This window comes from Amaranthus tricolor, chromosome 10 (assembly GCF_026212465.1).
Source record: "Amaranthus tricolor cultivar Red isolate AtriRed21 chromosome 10, ASM2621246v1, whole genome shotgun sequence".
Classification (NCBI taxonomy): Eukaryota; Viridiplantae; Streptophyta; class Magnoliopsida; order Caryophyllales; family Amaranthaceae; genus Amaranthus; species Amaranthus tricolor.
The window spans coordinates 24863904-24883911 of NC_080056.1; the positions used below are offsets into that span (position 1 = coordinate 24863904).

Sequence of the window (20008 nt, forward strand, 5' to 3'; positions counted from 1 at the left end):
ATTGGAGACATTTGTTAATGACTTGTATATAGATGTAATAGTTGGTTGGATTACTCAACAATTCAATTGTTGACAGTCTTTGATGGGGCCTATCCCTTTCGGGGAATAGATCCATTTTCAGGTTGGCTCTGCTATGGAGACGATGCATACTTGTATTATGTGTTACGTGCGAGGCGAGGACTTCTTTTTGAAATTCATAATGTAAATTAGATATTTGTAAATTAAATTGTAATAATTTTATAATGTTTTGTAAATAGATCGGATTCAACCCAGATTTCTATAAGTCTTCCGTTGTGCCTTGTAGACAAAATTATTACACTATTTATGCTGGTTTGTGTTGTTTCAATTACGTCCTCTCCAACTATATCCCAGGAAGCTTAATAGAATTTATTATTGAAACCATCCAGCCCGAGGGCTTTATTATTTGGAATGCTTCACATAGCATCCTTGATCTCCTCCCTGCTGAAAGAGACGGTGAGTAAGTTCCTTTGCTCGTCAGAGAGGACTGGACCATTTTGAGCTATGCTTGTGATGGTTTTGACTCTATTTGTGAGTTCTACACTAAAAAGCTGGCTATAGAAGTTATAGAATTCATCTTGAATCCGTGACGGGTCTTTTATATCCTCTCCATTGATGTGGAAGCGATTGATTCTATTTGATCTCTGTCTCTACTTGATGCTCTGGTGAAAGAATCTGGTGTTATCATCCCCTAAGTGGATCCAGTTAATCTTGGCCTTTTACCTCAAAGCCGCTTCAGTATCTTTTTTGAGAAGTTGAAGATGTTTGGAGACATGAAGTTCTTCTGTAGCAAGCTGTTCATTAGTTGGTTGGTCATGGAGTTGACTCTGAATGGACAGGAGCTGCTTGTGCACTTTGTGAATCTCACACATATGCTTGTATCCACCATACTCACCTTTCAGTTGTTGTTTCAAGAGCTGAACACTTCTGAATGGACATGAAGTGTTCCAAATTTCACGCACGTGGTCCAGAAAGTTGTCCTTCCCGGTCCAGTAGTTGAAGAATCTGAATTGTTTTGTTCCCCTTGGAGTAGAAGAGGGGGAAATCAACATGGGAGAGTGGTCAAACAGTCCTTCAGGGAGAAAGGTCACTGTAGCAGTAGAGTATCTCTCTTTCCACAAGTCGTTTCCTAGGACTTTGTCTATCTTACTCAAACTGTTTGGTTGCCCTTTTGTTTGTTTGTCTAGGTGAAAAAGCACCAAGTATAGGGAATGTCATGAATCCCATACCAATCCATGCAGTCGCGAAAAGGCTTGATTTCCTGAAGTCTCACAAGCTGGCCATGTCTCTCATCAAAGTTCGCAACACAATTAAAGTCCCCCATAATGATCCATAGGGATGTGATCGAGTTACTAATTTCCCGAAGGTTATTGAATAGCTGAATTTTCTCCTGGTTAGTTGAAGATCCATAAACAAAAGTACCGAGGAACTTTTCACCTTTCCTAGTAGCTGTTGCGGTATGGATATGTTAACTATGGCATTGGAGAATGTCTAGGTGAATATCCTCCTTCCAACCAACTATAATCCTACCACCATCGTGCCATGCTATGTTGCTTGTGATGCACCAATTAGGGAAGATTTTAAGATAGAGACTACCCATGGCTTTCCTCTTTATCTTAGCTTCTAGGAGACCAATAAGACTAATATCATATGTAGAGATGAAGTTTGCAACTTCAACTTGTTGATTAGCCTTATTAAGACCCCTAACATTCCACGCACATATGTTAATCATTGCCTGGGATGGGGTCAGCCCCCAGCGCTTTTATTTTTGAATTGCATTCATTCAAATGCATAGTATCGTGGTCGTTCAAGTTTTCGGCCTCTGTCACATACTCAAGAGCTGCGAATTTGTTCTGTCCAAAGTGCTCATTGTCAGTGAATTGCGTAACAGGTATTTTTGCCAAGTATTGGCCAGCATTTAATGAATTTTCACGCTGCATTGGTGTTAAACCTAGGATCTGATCAGTGGGGACAACTGCATCATTGGCGTGTCAGTCAGTAGCTAGGTCACTGGCAACAACATTGGTGTGTTGGTCAGAATCAGTGAGGGTGAGATCAGTAGGCTGCCCTCTTGTGGTTGTTGTAGTTGCGGGTTGTCCTTTAGGCTCAACTATCTTCTTTTGGTAATTTTTTTAAAGTTTCTGAATTCGTTATCATCCACCTCTAGTTGTGTCTTTGTATGTTTTGGCTTACCCATTCGACATTCATTGTTTGGATGACCGAATTGAGAACATTTTGTGCACCAAACTGGAATCCAATCATACTGTATTGGTTGGGCAGTTAGCTCATCATTTTCATTTGAGTAAAATAATTCTTCTGGAAATCCCTCTGCCATATTCATATCAACTAGTACTCTAGCATACATCATTCGGGTTTTAGTGATTGTGGTGTTGTCTATTTGCAAGACCTTTCAAAGGTAACCAACAATAATCCTTAAAGCCTCCTCATTCCAATACATCAAATGTAATTTAGGTAATTTGACCCAAATCGAAATTGGGGTAAAGCTAGACTTCTCATAGGATATCTTGGGGTACCAAGGTTTCACAATGAAAGGCTTTTTGTCAAATAGGATCTCATTCATGTTACAAGCCTTTTCTTGGTCTGTTTTAGAGTTGAATCTAACAAGGAACACTCCCCTATTCATCATACCAATTTTGTCTATCTCAAGGCATTCCAAATTCTCCTAACAAAACCCTCAATGACTTGAAGGGGGAGATTGGCACTAGTGACATAACAAACCATAGAGTTTTCCCAAAATTTGATTTCTTCTTCTACCATGAATTTGTGAATTTTACCTATTTTTCGAGTAGTTGAGGGTGTACCTGAGACCGTGGGTTCGGTCTGTCCATCCAGAGGCGTTGCAACGTGGTTCAAGTGCTTGCTGCTCTCTCTATTAGGGGTTGTTGCTTTCACTACTTCCACGAAGGTCAAACCTGTAGGAGTTTTACTTTGAGATTTTGCAATTTCAGTTTTATACTCCATTATTGTCGATGAAATTCAATTGGGTGAACAGCACTTATCCGGCTGTGATTTGGGTGAAGAACATGGTGAGTGATCAGGAGATTGACTGTTCGTGACTAAGTTCATCTTGGCCAGCCTTCCTCTCTTGCCTGTGGCCGAAAATGGGCTGAGAACAGCCACCAAATCAGAGAGGAAAACCCTAGTAGGAGAAAGAAGAGCGTGAACTTGTTCTTTTTTTAATGTTAATAATATTCATCATTAATTATTATTATTATTATTATTGTTGTTGTTATTATTATTATTATTATTATTATTTAAATTTTATTTTATTTTATTTTTTTGTCAAACAAGTCTGTTAATCACAAAACATAATACAATGTATTATTTGCCACTTAAAATCGTAAAACTGATGTTTCATTAGTAAAAACTGTTTTTGCTTGTATTTGGCAAAAACTTGATGTACTTGACAAAAACAAATAAAGTTTAAACTTGATGTGCAACAATGTATGTGCGTTGTTTTGATATAGTTGACAAAAACAGGAGTAGAAGCAATAGAACAATGCTTCAATCTCAGCCTGGACTTGGCACCTTACGAAACAGACGAGCAGCAGCAGGTGACAAGAACAGACCAGCAGCAGCAGGGGGATCAGGCAGCAGGTGATAACAGACCAACAATACCTCCTGATTAGACCAAAATCAGCAGCAAACAGCAAGCAAAACACTACGCAACAACACCAAAAAAACAACACGCAACATTAAGCAAAATAGGAACGCAAAACAGCAATGAATCACAACAGCAACCTGCAATGGCAATAAAAACAGATCACAACAGCACGCAACCGCGACAAATCACCGCAACAGCAGCAAATCCCAAGCTAACATACACAGCAACAACAACATGCAACAGCAATACGCAACGCAACAGTACGCGCAGCAGCAACACGCAACACGCAACACAGCACAACAATAAACAACATCAGTACACAACAAAAACACAAAAAAAAGGAGCAAAGACATCAGTAAATAGCGGTATGGAACAACGCACGTTGTAATCAGTACACAACATGTTAACATCAATGCACAACAACATCAATACACCAACAAAACACAACTTCATCAGTTGAATGCTAAGAACAGCCCACACGTGCACATGCTAAAAAAAACAACGCATATACCAACAAAACATCTAAAAAACGTTGAACCATTGTCATTTCTATAAAAATTTAATAATCGTATACCAAAAGATGTTATTCTCATCCTCTAGTTCATTCTACGCTTGTATTTGGCACTTTTGAATGTCGTACACACTCCTTGGTGGCAGCCTAAACACGTAAAAGTTAGATTTTCATAATTGGTACCAATACAAAGAACAAAACATAATATAAAGTTAGATGAAATTGAACATTTTCATCAATTATACTTGCCTTATAATTTGTCCCACAATAAGTTGTCCAACATTTGTGTATTAGCTCGTTTCTTGGACATATACATTGCCTACAATTAAAAAAAATGATTGTTTAGAATTCAAGTTTAAATGAATAGATCAAAAACATTATAAAGAAGAAGGCACGTGATAATCATATACCATTCCAACTAAATGACAATGAGACGTATTTCTTTTATGTTTGTCTCCGTGAATAAAATTTTTGACTAGTTCAGAATTCTCCATGAGAATCTTATCAATCAACTTCTCCGATTCTTGATAGTTCAACTAATAAAAAAAAATCATGCATTATATATATATGAAAAGGTAGTTCAACATCATATATATATGAATACTTTATCACTTCCTTCAGCCATTTTTATTCGCTTGATCTGTCGAATTTCATGCGGTCTAGTATTAGCTTCCATTGTTCAACATTTCTCTAAGATTGGAGGTTGGTTTACAAGTAGAGCAAACTAGGAAGCATGAGTTTGTCAAGGTGAATTTTGTGTTTGAAAAATCGCCTTTAGTGGATTACGTTCATGTGGAAAGATTTGTTGAGTTTAACCCTACAAAAATTCGAGGTCGAATTTTTCTAAGAAGGGGAGGATGAAACAAGTTGATGGAAGCGTACATTTAAATTCTAGTGTTGTTTCACAAGGTAATTCTCAATTTCTATACAATTAGGATTATCTCGTTAATATTATCTGTAAAGTGATAATTAATGTATTTAATAAGGATGTGTGATTTTGTCCGATAATATACTTTATATTTTTAATAAACAAATTATATTTACTACTATTTTGTTACAAATTTAATTTGTAATATTATTTTGATGAAATTTATATTATTATTTTAATAATAATTTTAAATGCGATTGAATTTGGGAGAAAATTTCTTTTTGATATTAATTCCAGTTGCCACCAAATGATATTAAAATGGTAATTTGGAAATTGAGATTACAATTGAATATTCTTGAGATATATTACTTTTTTTGGGAAAATTTATAATCCTAAAATAAAATGTATAATGTATGTTTGATTATATGTTTATGTGCTGACAAGGGAAATGAAGCTCTTATATTTGTTGTGATCCAAGTATAAGGCTGATGAACAGGTATCCCTGTTTGGTTAGTATAGCTACCGATAGGAATTTTTATTTCTGATACTTAATACGATGTTTGGTCTTCCTTCTATTTGTTGTGATCCAAGTAGGGGGTGTGCACACTAGGGTTATCTGAGACTACTCTGCTAGCCTTGAATTATATGGGATGAAGACCTCTTAATGAAGTATGTATAGGGGTAAAGCCTTGCCTATTGGCGACTTCGTTCCCTCAAGTTAATGGGATCACCGATGCCTAACTTGCGTAATGTGCTATTGAAAGCCTCTGACGAAACAGCCTTTGTGAGAATGTCAGCTAATTGGTCACTTGATCTAACAAACGGAAGACGAATGACCTTGTTCTCTAATTTCTCTTTGATAAAGTGTCGATCGATCTCTACATGTTTCGTTCGATCATGCTGGACTGGGTTTTCGGAGATGCTTATTGCAGCTTTATTGTCACAATATAAAAGACTCGTCTGTTTCTGATGAAAGCCCAGCTCTCCTAGAAGCTTCCTGATCCATAGAGTCTCTGTAACTCCTTTTGCTATCCCTCTGAATTCTGCTTCAGCACTGGACAGAGCGACCACCTTCTGTTTCTTACTCTTCCAAGTGACTAGATTACCCCCTACAAGAGTGAAGTATCCCGAGGTAGACTTCCTGTCGTCCCGATCACCAGCCCAATCTGCATCTGTGTAACCAATGAGGTCAAGATTATCATTTTTTGAGTAGAAAACTCCTTTGTTACTGGTTCCCTTTAAGTATCTCAGAATCCTCAAGACTGCTGCCATGTGTTCCACTTGGGGTCGATGCATGAACTTGCTTACAATCCCTACTGCGTAGGCAATATCTGGTCTCGTGTGGGATAAGTAGATCAGTTTTCCCACCATCCGTCTATACCGATCTTGATCTGCCGCTTCTGCTCCTTCAGCGATTTGTAGACCATGATTAGCTACCATAGGGGTGTTTGCTGGCTTGCAATCTAACATACCTGTTTCTGCTAAGAGATCTAAGACGTACTTTCTCTGATTGATGAATATCCCCTTTCTTGATCTTAGAACTTCTATCCCAAGAAAGTATTTTAGTTGTCCCAAATCCTTCATCTCAAACTCTTGGAATAATTTACTCCTGAGACGATCAATTTCCTTGGAGTCGTTACCAGTAATAACCATATCATCTACATAAATCACAAGGCATGTAATTTGGTTTCCATTCTTCCTGAGAAATAAAGTATGGTCTGAGTTACTCTGCTTATAGTCAAATTTCTTCATTGCTGTGGTGAATCTTCCAAACCATGCCCTAGGAGACTGTTTCAAGCCGTATAGTGCCCTTTTGAGTCGACACCCCTCTCCTTGACTATACTTATCTGAGTACCCGGGTGGTGGCTTCATGTACACCTCCTCTTGAATCTTTCCATGTAAGAAGGCATTTTTTACATCAAATTGAAACAGAGGCCATTCTTTATTTGCTGCTACGGAGAAAAGAACTCGAATGGTATCGATTTTAGCCACAGGTGAGAATGTCTCCGAGTAGTCTACCTCGTAGGTCTGTGTGAACCCTTTTGCAACAAGCCTTGCCTTATATCTTTCAATGGTTCCATCAGCATGATACTTGACTGAGAAAACCCATTTACAGTCAACCGCCTTCTTATCACCTGGTAATCTACACTTCTCCCACGTTCCATTTTTCTGGAGAGCCATAATCTCTTCATTCATAGCTTGCTTCCACTTTGGTTCTTGAAGGGCTTCCTCAGCAGTTTTCAGAATAGTACTGGAATAAAGGGATGCATTGAAAGCAACAGCTGTTTGTGATAGATATTCATCACCTGGTCTACCAACAGGATATCGAGATCTCTGTGATTCATACTCAAGATCATACCTCTTAGGAGGCATTCCTCTTGTGCTTCGAGGGGGCAGATTGTATTTCCTGGGGACAGCAACACTACTGGGCACAGTATAGTCAGTGGACATATCAATAAAGGGAACAGTAGGACTCGGTATTACCTCTTGTTCGGTCAGATGCTCAGGGACTGGGGTAGTATGCTGAGGAGATGATACAGTAACAATGTCAGTGGCAATATCGGTGGTAGTGCCTACTTGCTCTTTAGGAGCTCGACTGTCAGCCAAGGGGTGAATCAACCAGCTGAGATCCTCACTTATACTCTCCCCCTGAGATCGAGGCTGGGTGTAGTAGGGAGTTTGTTCAAAAAAGTCACAATCCATGGTGGTATAAAGTTTGTTATGGAGTGGGTCATAACAGCGATAGCCTTTTTGGGTAGTACCATACCCAAGAAACACACATTTGACTGCCCGGGGTTCAAAATTTGTGCGGACACGAGATGGGAGATGGACATATACAACACACCCAAAGATGCGAGGGGGAAGGGAGTGAGAGGAGGGAACAGGAGTAAAGGTATTGAGTGTGGCAAGAGGGGTCTGGAATTTGAGGATTTTGGTGGGGAGGCGGTTTGTGAGATAGGTAGCAGTAGCAATAGCTTCAGGCCAAAAATAGACAGGTACATGAGAGTCAAACATGAGAGCCCGGGCTATGTCAAGAAGGGTACGGTTTTTGCGTTCAGCAACCCCATTTTGTTGTGGAGTGTCGGGGCAGGATGTTTGATGAATAAGACCGTGGTCAAGAAAAAACTGTTTCATTGCAAGGGAGATATTTTCACCACCATTATCTGAGCGAAGGATTTTAGGTTTAGCATGAAACTGAGTGAGAATCATGTTATAGTATTTCACAAAGACATCAAAAACCTCAGACTTGTGTTTCAAAAAATAAACCCAGCACATTCGAGAATAATCATCAATAAATAACACAAAATATGAAAAACCATGAGAGTCAGTATGTGGGGCGGGGCCCCATACATCAGAATGTACTACATCAAAGGGTTTTGGGGAACGAGTATTACTAGGGTAATAAGAGTTTTTATGACTCTTAGCTAGCACACAAGTTTCACAATCCAAGGATCTATTACAACTATTAAGTGAAGGAAAAAGTTGTTTTAGATAACCTAAGGAAGGGTGACCTAAACGACGATGCCAGGTCCGCAATTGGTGAGCAGGAGATCCATGAGCAAGCATTGCACCACTATTTTGAATCACCTCATCGACATAGTACAGTCCACCTCGTTCAGTACCACGCCCAATGATCGTCCCCGTCTGAGCATCCTGCACAATACAATTTCCAGAAGTTAAAAGCACAGTACAGTTCAAGTCCTTGGTTAACTGACTAACGGACAATAATTTATGAGACAAACTAGGAATTAATAAGCAATTTGTAAGATGAAGGGAAGGAGAAATGTGGACCGCTCCAGCTTGGGCAACTGGTATACACTCCCCATTAGCCGTCTGGATATGTGTTCGGTTAGTAGGATGTGTGAATGAAAAATCGCTAGGGTCAAAGGTCATCGAATCGGTCGCCCCACAGTCAAATATCCACCGAGATTTAGTGGTATAACCTAGGAGGCTTTGGGAAGGAGTGTTATGAGTGCTTGAAAAAGCATTGGGCTTGGAGGGTGAATTTGGGCCGGAAGAGGGGGAATTTGGGCCGGAAATTTGTGGGGTAGGGTTTTGTGAGGTGGTGGTATTATAAATGAGGGGGTTAGGGTATGAGAAGGGTTTCATCCCTTTCCCTTTCCCTTCCTTGACGGCTGTGCTGTCTCTCTCTCTTGGTTTCTGTTTCTCACCATTTCCGTCTCCCTGTGCAACATTGACTGTCCCTTCTTCTTCCTCTTTGCTCCGGTCTCCTATTCCTTCTGATCTCTGGCATGATGTGGACTGATCGTTGATGAGGAAAGCCTTGCCGCCGGTCCGGCTTGCCGGTGCCTTGGCGGCGGCTTTCCTTTTTTGTAGATCGTCCCACCACTCGGGGTACCCCACAAGTTTGAAGCATCCCTCCTTTGTATGCCGGGATCCTCCACAGTAAGTGCACCGGAGTTTTCTCCGGTCATCTTCTTCTCGGCTTTTCTGGAGTGTTTTGTTTCTCGTGGCCAATCCCGACCCAATCTCTGAGGGATTTGTTCCCCATGATGAGGCGTCGTTCATAATACTCCGGCGTGATATCTCTCATCTGATCGTAGCATATGCCATCTCCACCGTCGGTAAGGGTTCCCGGTTGAGAATTTCTCTCCTTTCTTTGTCAAGACTATCATTAATCCCGGTAAGAAATTGATATAGCCTCTGTCTTTGGATGTATTTGTTGAACTCTGTTATATCCTGTGGACAATTCATCGGATTTGGCATTCTTCGATCTATTTCTGTCCATAACATGTTGAGCTTCCCGTAGTAAACTTCAATGGTGTCATTGTTCTGCTTTAAGGTCGATGCCTTTGAACTCAAATCGAAGATTTGTAGTTCATCCCTACCACATCCTAAGAGACCTTCGATCCCTTGCCATAGGCTGTGTGCTGTTGTGTAGTCCAGGAATTGATTGACAATATCTCCATTTATGTTCTCGATTATCCATGCGATAACCATGGCATCTTTTTGTGCCCATTGGTTATAATTGGGGTCTGATAGTGGTGGGGGTCTGGCAGTGATGTGACTGAGCCGCCCCCGGCCTCCAATTGCAACGTGCATTAATTTGCACCATTTTGTATAATTGTGGTATGTTAGTTTTTCTGAGATTTTGAATGATGTTGGGTTTTCGGTTTGGTTGGTTGAGTTGTTGATTTTCTGGAACATCTGAAACATTTGTTCCATTTGTTCCATGGACATTAAGCTTTGCTGTGTTTGGTTTTCTGATGAATCAGCCATTTTCGAGGTAAGACCCGGTAAATGATGATGCCTTCCCGAATCTGAACCCTAGGGCTCTGATACCATGTAGATTTAAATATACTGATGTTTTTGTTTATTGAAAGAATATTGTTCTTATTTCTGATTAAAGCAACTCCTCTTTAAATATACATATGCAACATTCTAATTTTAGGAAGCTAAGGAAAAATAACTGTCTAACATTAATCCTAAACCATCAGTTCTCCAAAATGGAGATCATGGGAGTAACTGTCTAATATTAACTGAAAATACATTTGTAACTGCATAATAACTGTCTTCATTCCAATATTATCCATCTTCTTCTATGATGGCAATTCGCACTTCTTCAGGCATTTCACCTTCAAATCTTATATAGCCACTTCATAATTCAACCAAATTCACCATTTTCAAAGCTTTTCAAACCATTTTCTCTCGTCCATCGCCCACCAAGTTCATCATAGTTCATTCCTCAACTTACCCTTCTCCTGTTCTAGAAGAAGAACCTTCCCCTGTTCTTCCCCTTGTTGAATTCACTTATGGAGCTCCAAAATATGAGGAACAGAATCTTAACAAACTTATTAGAGAATTGTTAAAGGATCCTAAGACTAAAGATCTAAGGTTAGAGTATTATGAGAAGGCAAAATTGAGTTCACAACCAACCCCAGAAACTTATCGAAGAGAATAATGTTGTTGAACCACAAGTTGAAAATGTCCTACAATGGGCAACCTACCATGAGCATCCTAAATGCCCCAATGATAAATCCATGAGCATCCTAAATGAGTTTTAAGAAACTTGAACAAATTACTGATAAGTGATGCAATCTTGATGATTTGAGTAGTTGAGGAAGAAGATTAATGGAAGAGGAAAGGTAAAATGACAATTTCACAACATAGTGGAAAAACAAACTTTTTTTCCTTCATAATGTTATTATAGCTCAATGTTCAAAAGTAGAGTGTTATTTTGTGGAAATTTTTTTAAGAATTGCTACCACTGGTCTTTTGCCATAATTTATTCCTACCATGTAGAATATCCCTTTGTTAACTTACTTTATAGTTGCTTAGCTTTACATTTATTCCTTATCAGCAATAGATGTGGCGGTAACGCTCTCATGATAAGAACTTGGCATATGTTTTCTTTTAAAATGTGTTTTTAAAATTGGACCTTATTATGAGGGTGTTACATCAAGTCTTCCAATCTACTTCATGAGTCTATTTAAGATGCCAAAATTAGTAGCTAAGAAAATCACAGCTACGCAAAGAAGATTCATCTAGGGGGACTATACTGGCGAAAAGAGAACTGCTCTTGTAGTGAAATGGTCAAATTTAGAATTACCAAAGAAAATAGGGTGCCTTGGTGTTGGTAATATATTGTATAAGAATTTGAGTCAACTTTTTAAATGGTGGTGGAGATTCACGAAAGAAGATGATACCCTTTGGAAAAGATTTATCATGTCAGCATATATGATTATGACAAAGTATGTTTGGTTTGATTGTATTCGAGCAGCTACAGGCTCATTGCAGAAGTCGTGTTTCAAGCTCAAAGCTCAAGAACCAGTGTCTTGCTTAAAGGAGGTGTGGTGGTGTATTTGATAAGCTACACAAAAGGCTACAACATGTTCTCTATTGCATTCAAGACAACAGCACTGATTCCTTATTTTACCTTAGTTTATAAGATAGGTTTCTGTTAGTAGTTAGTTGTTAGTTATAACAAACTCAGAGTTTGTTATATGAGTTGTAATTCCCTTTTGTATTCTGTTTCTTGATTTCTTGTTGCTCTATATATAGAGAGCTAACCTATGTGTACATTAATTAATTGAGATTCATAAAATCATTTTCTTTGTTTTTCCTTTGGCTCAATTATCACATGGTATCAGAGTAAATGCTTTGAATCCTCGATCCTAGTTCCTGTCAAAGAACCATTTTCTTTCTTTTCTGATTCTTCTGTTTTCGCCCTTCTGTTCTTCCATTCTAACTTTTGTTCTCTTTGTCTTTTCATCTGTTCTTTTCTTTTTGATGGCAAATAAAGACAAGCATGTTAATCCCACTTTGAATCAAGCCATTCCATATATTTTACATCCCACAGACACAGGTTTAAAGATTGTTACAAACTTGTTCACAGGTGTGGGTTTTAAGGGTTGGAAAAGGGCTGTGACTATAGTTTTATCAGGAAAAATAAGCTAGGGTTTGTGGATGGGTCTGTGAAACGCCCTGTGAACAACACATCCCTTGGCAAATCTTGGGATAGAGTAAACGATGTGGTCATAGGATGGCTTCTTAATGCCATGGATCAGAAGGTTGCAAGGAGTGTCCCATATTTCAAGACTGCAAAGGAAATATGAGATGAGTTAGAGCATATATTTGGTCAATCTTCCAGTGCTCAACTCTAATCTGTAGAAGAACAAATCAGCAAGATTAATCAAAGCAATAACATCACTATAGAAGATTTTTACACACAAATTAAAGGGTTGTGGGATGAGAATGATGCACTTGATCCCCTTCTAGCTAGTTTGCACTTGCAAGTGATGTTTGTGTGATGTTTCATCCAAGATTCTACAGAGTCAACAAAAGAGGAGACTCATTCAGTTCCTCAAGAAATTGGATATCAAATACCAACAGGCTCGAAGTAGTATTCTTATGTTGAAGGATGTCCCTATTGTCTCCGAGGTTTGAGTGAATCTTGTGCAACTTGACGTGCAAATAGAAGATTTTAATTGACAATACTAACAGACGTAAGCAATCTTAAAACAATAATAAAATTTAATTCAATAATTAAAATTTTCTTTTGTCATTCCTATTTTCGCAACTATGATTTTAAATATTTTTGCTTAACAATTTAAGTAATCCAATTCGATTTGCAGTTTAGATTTGTTTTTAGTTAAAATATTGGTTTGGATAGGTCTGAAAAAGTCACCTAGAATTAATTTGGTTTGGTTCAATTTGGATTGCGGCCCGATTTGGTTTGGTTTGGATTGAAAAATCAAAACCAAAATAAATTTGGTTTGATTTGGTTTTATGAAAAACCAAACCGCAAATCGAACTTTTACCTCTACTTGTAACTAGACGCGAGACTACTTTTACTAATACCAAAAAGAACATCTCCCAACTTTTCATATAGAAGCACGCGGCCCCTCAGGATATATTATTGGCTTTCATGATAGCATGCTACAAACTTTTGGAAATCTGTTCATCATCATCATCCTACCCAGTGTATCCCGCTCATAGAAAAACTATGGACAGAGTCTGAAGAGGGAAGTACAGCGGCAACTCATACCCATAAAGGAGAGCGCGGCAAAAGGAGTCCCCCGGCTCAAGAATATGTTTGTTGAATATAGGTAGAATTGGATAGTAATGGTGTTGCTAACATATGCATCAGCAAAAATTATAATGGAAAAACCATTTAGAGGTTCATGCTCCCATTTCTAGCAGTGTATCTTGAGGCACTTCAAGATGTACTAATCAAAAACGCTCAATTCTAGTACATGAAGAAAGAGCCACTTGTGGTAACAGGGATATTAGTTAGCTACGTAAATGGCATAAGCATGCCCTAAACTAATACTACAACATAGAGAATGACAGAATTAGAATAAAAGGATTGGCTCAGGCATACACTTGCACTTTTATTGAACTCATTTTCACAAAATGAAAAGACCATAATACATCTTTCATAATGAATACATGGCCAACAAGGATAAGGTCTTGGTTTGATTATACAATAGATGACTAAAAGAAACCGAAGCTTAGCTTTAGGTCAAAAACCAACTTATGCCCTACCAATGAACCAATGAATGCTTGAATATCCTTTTATTTTTTACCCAAATCCTAAGGTAAAATTCAGTTTATATTTAGCAAAAAGACATCGTTTGTTTCTTATGATACATAAATGAGATGTAACAAGGAGCTTAAAGCACCCTCAAATGTGGCCAACCCCAATATGATCGTCCTTTCTCCCATAGAAATTTTGGGATTCCATGACCTGAAAATATCGAATAAGGCCGAAAATCAATCAAGCTACTATCACTTTCTTCGACAACAAAAATGATGATTGTAAGGTAACAAAACTAAATGAAGAGGATGAGTGAACAAACCAAAAGCAAAATTTGAAGTAGCTGACAAAAGCTCTTGGTATGCAAAAAAAATCTACGACTACAAATGGATGAATATTTCTCCTGAAACAAAATCTATGAACATCATAAATTCAAAAACCTCAATCAAAGGCACTAACAAATCTCCACAAACATCATCTCTCTACGGGCACTCAACACCAAAGACTTTAAGCAATAATGAATATTAATATAAAGATATTTACCCCGGAAAATATGGCGCTTACATCTGTATCTATCAGAAAATGCACTTTAAGAACTTTGTCAATTCACCAAAGCAAAAAACTTTGCAAAATTTTCATACACTCACTTTAATCCAAATTACATAAGTTTGTTGACATGAATTTTAAACTCACCTCCAAAAACGTTTTGCTGTAATGCAAAACTGATTCCGTAAACATAGTTCCAAACTAAAGTTAGACTTTCAAATCCTACAATAAACCAATCAGTATCCTGATATTGGAATTTAACAAACTTAAAACAAAAAAAAAAGTACTTATTAGGTTTTGAATCCCTAATAATTAAGCTTCAATGACCTAAATTTTGAAACTTGCTTTAATTAGCAGGTATAAAAACTCTAATTCAAACATCAACAAAAGAACAAAATTTTGAATGACTAAAGCAATTACAGATTCGATTTACATGTTTCTTTCGCGAGTCGTCTTGGATTTTTGAGCGTTGCCACCGCCCATCTTCTGAATCGATCAAGAATAAAAAGCCCTGTTTCTCTATAGAAGTTTTTTGCAGAAGAAGAAACAATGATTACAGGTTAAGGGTTGAAGATGAAAAAGGGAGGAAAAAGGCAGTGAGGAGGATATCAGGGATAAGATGAGATGTGAAACAAGAAAGGGGCGACAGGAATTAGGGCAAGAAATGTTTACAGTGACAAGGTTTGCGTAGAAGAATATGTGAGCTGTGGTGCTGAAGTGGACGAATTACTGTTCATTAAGGGATTGTGAATAATGTTGTATTCTTGGCCATTTTTTATAGTAAGAGGAGACACCATTAAGAGAAATAGCATCAAATCATGAAGGAGCTAAATGGTTAAAGTTTAAAATTGACCAAATTATTTGAAGTAGTATTGCATTTGATTGGTTATTTAACCGACTTTAAATTTGTTACTAATTATTAACTTATTTGTATTTTTAGTAAATATTTAAATAACTTCATAAATGTTTATAACAAAACGCTTTATAAATTATTGAGGGATTGTAAACAATTTTAATAAAATAAGCATTGCTTAAATTTTAATATTTAAATAATAATCACGAGCTTTAATTTAATTTAGTAAATTTAAACTTGAGTGATGATAAAATTAAGTTATTTATCTTAATTTAAAACGGAAATTAAGATTCTTAAATTTGTGCCTATTACAATCAATCATTCATAATAAAAGTAATTTTGTTACATTAATTTGTTACAATACTATAATTATCATTCATATTTAAAAGTGCTTTTACTATCTTAGGAATAAAAACAAAGTTGTTTACCAAAGAAAAACTATAATTTTTTGAAAAAACTTTTCAGCATACCTCGTATGCGGCCGTCTCAATATTAAAACACTGCATATGAGACCACACTACAACTACATACTGCTTAAAAGCGCTCACATGTAGCTAAAAAATCCGTCAGATACATAAAGCTTAAAGTTTAAAAAAAATCATATATAGCTTAAATTCAATCACATAAAGCTTAAAATTTACAATAAGTGCTTACTATTGACCTCTTTCATACTGCTTTAATTAAATGAGAAAAAAAAAATCAATTAGAGGAAAAATTATATAGTTACAATGATACTTACACTTTAATAATAATCACATATGTTTTAAGAATGTAAACATAGATGATAAAATGAAACATACTGTAAACTTACATCTACAAAAGCTTATAGCTTAAAAACAATCACATACTTTATCTGATTTTTAATAGTTGCTACATTTTTTGTTTCTGCGCTATTCAATGCATGATTTTAATCTTTAATATTTTTAACTTCATATGATGAAAAAAAATTCTAAAAAGTTAATATTATGAAAATATGCATTAAGACGAATCAAACAAGATTACACTTGAGTATGTTTTACATTATACAAGGAGAAATGTATACGAAATAAGATCAGTTGATGAACAGTAATTGGTACAGAAACTGTAGCAACTACTAAAACCAATCCTATACAATTTAAACTGATATTATTATTGAGACGGCCATAAACAAGAATGTGAGAGAACGTTTAAAAAAGGGAATTTCACATGGTAGCATTTAGTTTTCATGAAATGTCATTGGTAGTATTTTTGTAAGATTTTTTTGCATGATAGCATCCACTTTATGCACTATCTAACTGCTGTAGTATTTTCCATTAAATTCTTGTTAATTTCCGTGTAATTCATCATTTTGTAACTTTTTTCCACATGGTAGCATCTAGTTTTTGCTCTCAAATGTTTAATTTATCATTTTAACGTTTAATTCACCGATTAATTTATCAAAGCCATTAAATGTAGTAACAATTTTATTTTCATTCAAATTATTGGCATTATAAAGTTCAAAAGTTGCATTACAAACACTAATAAATAATTCAAAAGGCGCATTTTATAAGCTCAAAAAGCGCATTTCATAAGTTCAAAAGGTGCATTCTAAGCACTAATACATATCTACTTAATTGTTACCAACATTTAAGGGCGTTGATAAATTAATCGGTGAATTAAAAGTTAAAATGATGAATTAAACATTTGAGAGCAAAAACTGGATATTACTATGTGGAAAAAAGTTACAAAATGATAAATTAAACGGAAATTAATAAGAATTTAACGGAAAATACTACGGCGGTTAGATAGTGCATAAATTGGACTCTACCATGTGTAAAAATGTTACAAAAATACTGCTACTAATAATTCATGAAAACTAAATGTTAACATCTAAATTTCCTATTAAAAAAAACAGTTTAAATATGTCATCCGGTGGGAGGCGGGAACAAAGACATTTTTGTAACTAAATTTCCCAGTCATTATCGAACTATAATCAGCCACGTGTCCGTTCTGTAATAGACTAGCCCAATATAAAACTACTAAATTCGTCAAATATCAGTCATTTCGTTTTCATCCCAAAATTCTCTCGCCATCAACCAACACATATATAAAAGAAAGAAACTTAGAGAGAGAAACGAAAGAGATTTGAGAGTTTTGTAGATAGATAGATAGAGGAAAGGAAGAAAAGTAATAAAAATGGCGCAAGCAGTAATGGCTGCAGAACCACAGGCATTGGCAGCAGCTGCAACAACCATGGTTGCAGAATCACTCGCTGCAGTTAACATCAATGAAGATGTTAACAAGAAGAATCGTATTCAAGTTTCTAACACCAAGAAACCTCTCTTCTTTTACCTCAATCTCGCTAAGGCACATTTCTTCCTTTCTTTTGCTGTTAATTCCTGCTTTTTTGCTTTCGGTTCTAGTGGCTATTCTTTTGGCGTATAGGAAGATTTCGATTCTTTTTATGATTCTGCATGTGCATTTTGTTAAAACATTATCAAGAAAGATTTCATCTCTGTTTTTCAGTTCTTATATATATTTGATCGACTTGTGTAGTATTTGTAACGAAACTGTTATTGATTCAATATTGCTCCATTTTGTTGATTTCTCGCGATTTTTGATTTTCGGAAGCGCGTTTGAAGATTTTCATCCTGTAATGAGTTTTTCTTTGTTGAATTTGATAAAATTTGGTTCAAGAAAGCTCATGCTCCATTTCTTTCGCTTATTTTTCTGGTTCTCCTCTTTTTCAGTTTAATCTGATATTGTTTGATCGACTTTTAGCGCGATTCTTGATTTTATCTTTGTTTATGAGTTTCATATAATGTTTTTTGTTTCCTGTGCATTCGAAGATTTCAGCTCTGTTTTTGTGGTTTTGTACGTTGAACTTTTTAAAGATAATTCAACCTTGATGCGCTTCGCTTCTTAAAGTTTTGTCTCTATAGTGCATTTGACTTGTTTGTTCCATCAGATAATTCTTGCTTGTAATTTGATCTTTGGTTTTATTACTCTTCTATGCTCTAACAGATTAATTATTGGTTACTCAAAAAAAAAAAAAAAAAAGATGAATAGGCAATGTTCAACATTATGTCTGAATGCGTATGTTGCTATTCACGATAATGATATGTGTTTAGCAATTTGTGTTTGCGTATGGTCAAATTCTTGAACATGTTGCAGATTTCTGTTGAACAAAATTATGTAATATGATCTTTCATTTTTCTATCTTCGTCATATTGTTGAATTTACAGTTTTATGAGTTCTGCTTTATGAGACAAGAGTACATCATTTTTGAGCAATTGAATATTCAATGTTCTCATTACGAAGAATTTTATTTCCTGAATATGGGATGATATTCGTTATTCTGTATTTTTACTAATCAGTCAATGATCTTAACTCTTAAGCATTTTTTTGGCAGTTTTTCGGTATATTATGTAGAAGTATATGGTAGAGCAAAGGCAGAGCCTTCGAGATCAATCTGGAATTGATAACGCCTGATGCAGTTTTTTTCATTAAATTTCTTTGCTAATTGATCTGTCTATTTTGACTTTGCTTTGCAGAGATACATCAAGCAGTATAATGACGTTGAGCTCTCTGCTCTAGGCATGGGTATGCTCTGTTGCTACTGTTCTTGATTAAAAATCAACTATTGAATTAGTAAAGTCATAACTGAATCTATTATATTGCTCCTAAACAAAGTTTAAATCCATGAATTACCTTTCTGTTTCTAGTTTATTTCTTGAACCTGAGACTTCTAACGGGCTTGCTAAGTATTCTAGTTTTTCTTATTTACTTCCATGCTGACTCTTAAGTTCTGTGCATATTTCCAGCTATTCCAACTGTTGTTACCATTTCTGAGATGCTGAAGGCTAATGGCACCGCTGTGGAGAAGAGTAAGCCACACATTTCTCTACTTTAAATCATAACTCACACAATTTGGTTTTAGGTTTGACTGTAGTTATATGAACCGTGTTACAGAAGTTTTGACATCAACTGTGGGTTCCAAAGATGAGAACAAGGGCCGTTTCGTGCAGAAGGCTAAGGTTTGTAACATAACCCTCTTCTTTGTTTTGAATAGTAAGGTCAAAATTCTTTTAAAGAATCAACAATCTACCATATTAACATCATTCTAATGTGCAGATTGAAATTGTTCTTGAGAAGTCTGACAAGTCTCCTTCTGCTGATGCAACAACCGAGTCTGTACTTAAAATTGAAACTAAGTCAGTATCTGATGAACCGAAGGAGAAGGGTGAATTAAATATCGAATCAGAAAATGCTGAGAAAAAGGAAGGATGAGTAGTCAGTTTGTGTTCTATCAGTCCACAACTACTCATCTCTGAAGGTCAGATATCTCTTACTGTTAGGCTAGTATATGAAGGTCAAGCAGTGTGTTGGCTTGTGGGTAACATCTCTGATGTTGCCACAGAAGACAGATCTCTAGGAAGTAGCTGATAAAATAGGATGGATTATTTCATTTCGAATCTTTCTGTTCAATTCGTCATAAGGAGTACCATTTTAGCTGTAGTCAGTGGCAGCATATAATACTTGTAGAAGATGTATGCATGTACTCTGTTTCAATTCTAAACAGTAAGAGGCATTATATTCAGATTTACTACTTTTCTTATTGATAGTTC

At 36.4% G+C, this 20008-nt stretch overlaps 2 protein-coding genes across 6 annotated transcripts; one reads left to right on the forward strand and one right to left on the reverse strand.

Annotated features, from left to right (window-relative positions):
• Positions 1–8536: 8536 nt before the first annotated feature.
• LOC130825358 (uncharacterized) lies at positions 8537–15415 on the reverse strand. 5 transcript variants are annotated; one of them, XM_057690528.1, is made up of 4 exons: positions 15003–15400; positions 14346–14438; positions 14169–14233; positions 8547–8676 (listed from the first exon to the last, which is right to left on the reverse strand). In XM_057690528.1, exons 1-4 carry the CDS (start codon positions 15050–15052, stop codon positions 8639–8641), a joined length of 246 nt encoding a protein of 81 aa, XP_057546511.1. In that variant the 5' UTR covers positions 15053–15400; the 3' UTR covers positions 8547–8638. The 5 variants fall into 5 exon arrangements, 2 of the variants coding, with proteins under 2 accessions (XP_057546511.1, XP_057546510.1); XR_009046879.1 differs by lacking the exon at positions 8547–8676 and having other exon boundaries at positions 12589–14233; positions 14346–14426; positions 15003–15415; XR_009046880.1 differs by lacking the exons at positions 14169–14233; positions 14346–14438 and having other exon boundaries at positions 8537–8676; positions 15003–15401.
• A 2045-nt stretch (positions 15416–17460) lies between these two features.
• LOC130825359 (uncharacterized protein At2g34160-like) lies at positions 17461–19976 on the forward strand. The gene is made up of 5 exons (XM_057690529.1): positions 17461–17747; positions 18935–18983; positions 19205–19267; positions 19353–19417; positions 19515–19976. The coding sequence occupies exons 1-5, from the start codon at positions 17577–17579 to the stop codon at positions 19668–19670; spliced, it is 504 nt and encodes a 167-aa protein (XP_057546512.1). The 5' UTR covers positions 17461–17576; the 3' UTR covers positions 19671–19976.
• Positions 19977–20008: the final 32 nt, after the last annotated feature.